We start from the raw sequence: 7,722 nt of genomic DNA on the forward strand, positions 1-7,722 counted from the left end.
TTCTTGACCTTTGACCTTTGACCTTTGACCTCCAGCTTCGACATCCCAACTCGTTTTCGGATTACCCCCCCACGTCCCGAATATCGTGACCGTACGTCGAGCGGTTAAGATTTGTGCCCAACTGTTGACGCCCGGACGGACGGACGCACGGACGCACGGACGATCATGCGATTCTACAAGCTGCATCTGACTATGTCAGATGAGCTAATAATTAAGGCCTATAATATTATTATTAATAATTATAATTTAATCATTCAATTGTCGCACGGTTGTTTATATCGAACCATAACACTGCTCATTTGTGAAATACCAAAGTCACCTATACAATGTACTAGAGCTAACCCTGCCCCGCTGTAGTACTTCCTATTGAGGTATATGACATCAATGGGCTCCAGTCCAATAGTATATAATATCGCTCACCTGTCTGAGCATGAGCTTTCTCCGTAGTCGACGAGCTTCAGGCAGCTCGACGAAGCTCACAGGCGTCAATTTCCTAAGCAACTGTTTCTCTTCATACAAACTTACTGGGAAAAACCTTATGGGAAAAAAAGAACGGGCATTTAAATCACGGGTTATTACCTAAGATGCTACAGCTACAAATAACCTAATAAATAATCATAGTGCATTTTTCGATATTGTAACTTTATAGTGAGAGACCAGAAATTTTCAGGGTCTTTATATTTCAGGACACTGTAAAGAAACTACCAAATTTCACCATTCACAATGTGGATAATTTGAGACATATATGCCAGTTCAACATGAGTAACTAATTGCCCAAGTATTACTTAACACTAGTATTACTAGTAGCACTGCTAGTGTTAGTGACTGAGCATTATGTTACAATAAATTCTCTTATGGTTATGCTATGGGCATACCATATACCAAATCCTTACCTCACTGTTGAACACGGTATGAATTAAGGGTGCAATAATTTTCTGTAGTTACACGGTGTTACTTTTCAAGATTCCAATGGCATTGCGCAATGGCACCTGCAGTCTGGAAATGCACAGCCAGCAGATATTTACCTGGGTTTAGGATGTTCCTCAACCAGATTCTCAAATTTTTTATTCCTTCTCCTTTTTATGGGTTTCTCAAGGGAGCAATACTCTGGCTGATGGGAAACGCCTCCCTCTTCCTCAGATTCCGACTTGGACTCTTCTGAGCTTTCAGACTCAACCTCCGACTCCTCACCTCTCACGGAAGTGTCGTTATTGGACGTTTCCATGACAACCTCGTCACTTTGCCGTTTCGTCTCAACGCTGGCAACACTGTCTGCAAAAATGGCAGCACATTTGCACATGAAACCAGGCAACATTGTTGGAATGATCCCAATGTTAGGTGTAGGATGACAATTACAATTTTCACAATGCCACACTGGTGTGGAACCACGAAGCAACCATGTAACAACGTGAAGCTATCATCGTAAAAGAATGTAATAATTTACCATCTAGATTCGCGAGAATGTCGTCCATGTTGGGAGAGTCCATTCTGCAGACAGGTTCTGAGTCAGAGTCAAGAGCACATGGATCAATCTCAATGTCAATGTCCATTATTTCCGAATCATCCTCTTCTGTCAGTAGCGTATCTGGCAGGCTCTCTGCAAGGTTGTACAATTTAATTAAATTACATTAAAAAATAGTTAATGGCAACAACGACATGTACATCATGCCAAATTTGAGCAAAAGGGGCACAAATGAGAAAGATATTTCGTGGTGGCGTAGCCACGTCATTAATCATTAATATTTTCCCTTACAATGGCTGATAGATAGACTGACCACAACCTCATTGAGACAAAAACAATATTCGAGTAATTCTTCTTCTAATGAGGCACAGTATTACCACATACTAGTACAGCCACGTATAATGAATAACATGATAGATACTCTCCCGGTTACGTCCGAAAGAATCCTACCGTGAACGCTCAGATCTCCCGAATGGAGGAAGTCCATCTCATTCTTCCGTCGTTTGTGCAACAGCTGCAGAAGACCCTCCCGACTCGAGAGGGAGGCGTCACATAGCTGTCTGCCAGCAGCAGCAGGGACTACAACATCTCTCGTCTGCTCTGTTGACTGCTGCATCGTCTGCTCTGTCGTCTGATGCGTTGTGTGCTTTAGTGTGTGTTGTGTTCCATGATCTGTAGTTTGCTTCCCATCCTCCAGCGATTCTGCAGGGCTGTTAGACAAGTCTGACGCAGATGCGTAGGTCTGCACGTTTTTCGTGCATACAGGCAATACGGGTACAATGCCACAGCGCTCCAAATCATTCGTCTCTTCGCTCTGAAGTTCAGCAGTCAAGTCACTGTCAGAGACATTAACGCTTAATAAGTTGGAGTTATTAGCTTCTGGCAGTGGTGATGCAGCAATCACGGCCGGCTGATAATTTGCTTCATAGGGTGGCGCTACTGCTGCTGACGTTGACCTAGACTTGATCTCTGTTTCGACATGTTTTCTGGGCAAAGCTACATGCTGTGCAGTGCTTTCGGTCACTTTCTTCTTTCTCATCTCCTTAGCCTCCTGTAAAAGGTGTATTCATACTTCCTCATCTATATCTAGAAACTTGATTTAGCAGCCATAATGCATTCAAGATTGAGATTTAGAACTATTATAACCACAATCCAGAATTGCATTTTATTAACACTACATGTATGAATTTCTGAGTTGTTTTAATTGCAGTTGACAATTAGATAGATAGAAAGATGGATAGATGGATGAACAGATGACAGAATTGACAGACAGACAGACAGCCTGACAGACAGTCAAATATATAGATAAATGTATAAATACATAGATGTACATGCATACATAGATACATAGTGTATGGAGTAGTTTGTAACATGTATGCACGCACTGCACCTGTGTAGTAGATCGCTTTGCCTTTAGTGCGATGGCAGCATCTATTGGTGAGCCATGCTTGCGAGTCCGCAGACCCTCTGCCTTTACCCGGCCTGAATGCATAAGCAGCCAGTCTGTTTCTCGGCCTCTGATCCTCGTCTTTCTGGTCGATTGGCCTGGAAGAAACTCGACATACTATGTCACACAATCTCTTTCTGTTATTACCAGCAGCCACATACAGCCTCTGTGATCGTATCGGAATTATTACAAGGAGCTCATCATTAGTTGCACGTCTGCAGACGTGGAGGGGCATATACTCAAGATTTTATCTCTCACAAAACACGGGGTTCTTATAAACATTTTCAATTCACAGTTCAATATTCTTTCAGGATTAATAACTGCAAGATGCACTTCATGAGTGGATTAACATTATTATTTTACTGCACAGGGATTTTATGAAATTGCGATGCTCTAAGCTCACAAAACAAATCCCATCAATTACATGTTTCCACTTGAAATGGGCAAACATGAATATTAACTTACCCATATCTGGTACTGGTGGTTTAGTTTCCAATAGCCGCCACCAACCACTTTGTCCTATCACACTAGCTCCTGATTTAAATATTTTGGGGCAGTTTGATGATAGGACACTTGCCACAGTACATTGCCATGTTGCCGTCTGCTTCCTGGGAAGAAAAGAATTAATAAAGGGACAGAATAAACACCTAGTTTTCCTTTCCGATAACCGAAAAAATGCAAGCGAAAGTGCGCATATAAACTTGCCTTTCTGGAGTAAACAATAGGTTCCAGTTGCGTTCTATGAAAGCACATATATTCTCTTTCCATCTGAAATATCCCTGTCTTCCTGTGACACCAGACAACTGCAGGTTGTATAATGACAGCCATATAGCTTGTAGCCTGAAAACAAGAATACTGTGAATGTCTAATTTTTATAGTATTCCCTAAAATAAGTTCATCAGATTTCAGGATAATATATAAGAGTAAAATTATTTTATGATAAATCCATATAAATAACCTGTTGGCAACAGTGCTGCCAATTGTTTATAGTTGCCTATGTCAAACTAACCTGTATGATACAGGCGGTTCCGGTTCCGCTTCACTACACTAACCACCTGTACCCCTTGCTTATTCAGCCCGCTTCGCGAACCAAGAAATCATTGCGCCCAATCAGAGAGCTGTAACGGGCCAATCAGCCAATCAGCGAGCAGGCTTTTGCCTGACGTCATTTCTCAAGTTATTTAAGTTGAATTTATAACTGCAATTAGTGCACGCTTCTGCCAAAGCCATTAACTAGATTGTTTCCATTCATCAGGTATTCGCCTGGGGCAAAGTTTTGCCAGATTTACTTCTGTACTCTCGATTGCTCGCCGCTAATCAGATTCCCCACCGTAACAACCGGTCGATCGATAACGAGGCTTGCGAACCGCCAGGGTTGAGCTCGCGTACAGGCGGTTAGTGTATAGTGAAGCGGAACATACGCCTGTATCATACAGGTTAATGTCAAACTAAATAAACTTGATGCCATGTGGTGAGAAGATAAATTAACTTTATTTAACTTAAGAAAGGCAACTACATCATATGTCGAAGCTGTTGCCACCAGAATAATGATGTGGATTGATCATAAAATATATTTACAGCTACTTTACAGTATTCTTTGGATAAATTCACTTCTGCAATAGTAGGCCTACTTACAGATTATAGAGGGAACCTCTATTGAAGAATAGATGCAATTCACATCCCATTATTAAAATCCTACACGATGTATTTCACATGCATTATAAATAGAAAATTGAGTAAAACTGTTTTCAAAAGGTTTTCAAATATCCATAAAATAGCATGAAATAATGAGCTACCATGACATTTTCATCCTTTCAAAAGATTCAACTTCCAATCCATTGCATCCACAGCATATAATTTCATAGAATACATCACCCTCCAGATATGTTGGCGGGGGCTGGTTTAAACAACCTAGAAAATACATATTCAACATTACGGACATTTACTGATTCAACATCTGTAATAGCAACAGTGATAAGAAGCACAAACAGGTCTACATAGAATCTAAATCTAAGTGCATTATATTATGAAGGTCCTTTGAAACCATGCAACTGCTATCTGCATATTGATAGAAACAAAGATAAATAAAGCAATCAAATTTATGACTACCGGGTACTCTCAAGGAAATGCCCTTAAATTACTTATTTTGAAAACGACTTTTAGACTTACACAAACTCCATATCGTATATACCTTCCTGTTGTGATACTATAGGTGGATGCATGTAGTTAATTAATTTATTATAAAGTGGGCAGTTTCGGCCACCTGCCCAACCCAACTTTATAAAAGTACCTGTGTGAAACAACCGTCTGCACTGTTTACATTCCAGCATAGGAGGTTCCAAGCTCTTTGCTTTGCAATAGCAGTAAGTGCCTGTACTTTCCTGGGATGCCATTTTTCCTAAAACAAACACATCAACATGAAGATTTTTTTAAAGTTATATACTAAATACTGGTGATATAAATTACCAGAAATCATTGCTTTCATTGCATTCTTAAAAAAATAAAGATTTCAAGCTCTATAACAATAAAAAAAACTCACACAAAAAACGGTTTTTGTACTATTAACCTTCTATATCTAACCTAGCCACAAGTTCCCATCTCGCTTAACACTACGTGGCGAGAGGCCTAGCTCAGGCTCCAGTGGTGTCAGGCTCCTCCGCCGTTATCCCGAGATTCGCTCTGACCAATGCCACACACGACGATTTTGGTGGTTTTGGTGTGGGTTAGGTCAGAGCAACTTGCCTATGCAAAACGTGGAATTTCTCTCCGATCCCGGCGAGGATCGCTGTTTCATTGCTCCAAACTCAACAATTGGGGCTATCAAATCAAGACCTGATGCACATATATCGAAAACTGGATAACTTATATGCTTGCTCGCGTTGGTAAGTACACTTGTACTCTTTTACCTTAGTCGTATTTCGATTTGAAAATTTGTTGGCTAACAATTTCCCTCCGACATGCATCGGCCATCCATCGTTAATCCAACTGCATTGTGGGAACCACGCTACAATACGCTACTCTGTTGTTTCCCACAATGCAGTTGGATTAACGATGGATGGCCGATGCATGTCGGAGGGAAATTGTTAGCACAAATTTTCAATCGAAATACGACTAAGGTAAAAGAGTACAAGTGTACTTCCAACGCGAGCAAGCATATAAGTTATCCAGTTTTCGATATATGTGCATCAGATCTTGATTGATAGCCCAAATTGTGAGTTTGGAGCAATGAAACAGCGATCCTCGGCGGGATCGGAGAAATTCCACGTTTTGCATAGGCAAGTTGCTCTGACCTAACCACACCAAAACCGTCCGTGTGGGCATTGGTCAGAGGAACTCGACTACTCCGCCGTGTAACTATAGTCGGAGAGCCTGTGCGGTTTATATCTACCTAACATTTACTACACTGTAGGAACCTTTAAAGTTTAAGTGGCATTTTCACCATAAATCATGATTTTTTTTTATGAAACACGCACCTACATACACGTACCCGACCACATATATACCAATGTAAGAAAGTTTCAACTTTTTGTGGACACACGTTTCCTCTAGTCCACTGGCTGGGCTGGGCTGGGCTGGGTTTAGTCCGCAAATGCAAACGTTATAACTCCGCTTTGCTAATCTGAGGGTGCGGGTTTATATATACCGTTACCATTACTGCATGGGGTCTGCGTCGGCTTGGACTAGGCTGGGCTGGGCTGGCTGGAATCCGAGTGTTTTCTATCTCATCAAAACTCTCAAATTGTGAATTTATTTCCCAGGCATTTATTTCTAATCTGCGGCATCCCGCCGCCATCTTTTCTCCGTTTGTATGAAAGCGAATGGACTGCCGTACTCCCGCTCGTAAATTGGAGATACGGCTGCCGTACCTCCAGCCACTGCTACAACCTATACGTGGATCTGGTGGATGTATCATGTAGCCATATTTATGTAGGCCAGGTTGGTTCAAGATAGAGAACATGGTCCAAATAAAAACCAATGTGCCTAACAATAACGCCTAACCCTAATTCTAACCCTAACACCTAACCATAAACCCTACCATATTATATTGATATATATTATATTTATATTGATGTAAATGACATTGTTTTATTGGACCCATGGCCATGTTCTCTATCCTTGAACCGAAGTGGCCGCACAGCCAATTGAACTTTGCCATGGTGCACTTCTATGATACGACCATGTACCAGTTGCTAATTTGCATTAATTGAGTCCATAGCCTAGGGCCAGGCTCGACTGTTCACTACTACTACTAGTACTACTACTTGAACTACTTGTACTTGTTATAACTACGATATGTTACCTCCCCGTTACCTCAGCACGTTACGTCTATCATGGGCGCAGACATGTTGCTAGACAGCGCAACCTATGAGCGACTAATATGAGGTAGTTTTCCTTCTCTGCTTCTCACCGCCACCTTCGTCGTCATCCTCCTTTGTTCATCCACTACATTTTACTTGTAGTTGTTTCTCTCTCATTATCCTCCTTCTTCTGCCCACCCCTTCTTCTTCTTTATTATATTATCTAACCAAGCAAAGTATTGCCCGCGATTTGCCCCCACCCCCGTGTCGGGTTAAAACGGCCGTCCTTCGTTTCGTTTGTACTGCTGTGTCAATAGCAGTTTACTTGTGAAAACTATCAGCGATGAAAATAGCTGATTAATTTGTTATTTAGAGTTCTGCAATTATAATCCTTGCTTAAAACGTTAAAGATGCCTTTAAATTCAGGGGCGTAGCTACGGAAGGGCCTGGGGGGGGCACGAAGCCCAAACAAATTTCTGTGCGCCCCCCCCCCAGGTGCCCCCCCCCCACTGCTT

General features: G+C 41.6%; 1 protein-coding gene across 1 annotated transcript in view; it reads right to left on the reverse strand.

Annotated features, from left to right (window-relative positions):
- Positions 1-7,280, reverse strand: part of LOC106805336 (cysteine-rich protein 2-binding protein-like) — a 9,830-nt gene extending 2,550 nt beyond the window's left edge. The window contains exons 1-11 of the mRNA XM_014806887.1: positions 7,221-7,280; positions 5,200-5,307; positions 4,706-4,820; positions 3,615-3,749; positions 3,375-3,517; positions 2,853-3,007; positions 1,913-2,513; positions 1,445-1,597; positions 1,026-1,272; positions 421-535; positions 320-363 (exon numbers count right to left, since the gene is read on the reverse strand). Of these exons, the coding sequence (XP_014662373.1) occupies positions 320-363; positions 421-535; positions 1,026-1,272; positions 1,445-1,597; positions 1,913-2,513; positions 2,853-3,007; positions 3,375-3,517; positions 3,615-3,749; positions 4,706-4,820; positions 5,200-5,302 (1,811 nt within the window). The 5' untranslated portion in view covers positions 5,303-5,307; positions 7,221-7,280. The remainder of the gene's footprint in view (positions 1-319; positions 364-420; positions 536-1,025; positions 1,273-1,444; positions 1,598-1,912; positions 2,514-2,852; positions 3,008-3,374; positions 3,518-3,614; positions 3,750-4,705; positions 4,821-5,199; positions 5,308-7,220) is intronic.
- Between the last annotated feature and the right edge of the window lie 442 nt (positions 7,281-7,722).

Source organism: Priapulus caudatus, unplaced genomic scaffold, assembly GCF_000485595.1.
Source record: "Priapulus caudatus unplaced genomic scaffold, Priapulus_caudatus-5.0.1 Scaffold110, whole genome shotgun sequence".
Lineage (NCBI taxonomy): Eukaryota > Metazoa > Priapulida > Priapulimorpha > Priapulimorphida > Priapulidae > Priapulus > Priapulus caudatus.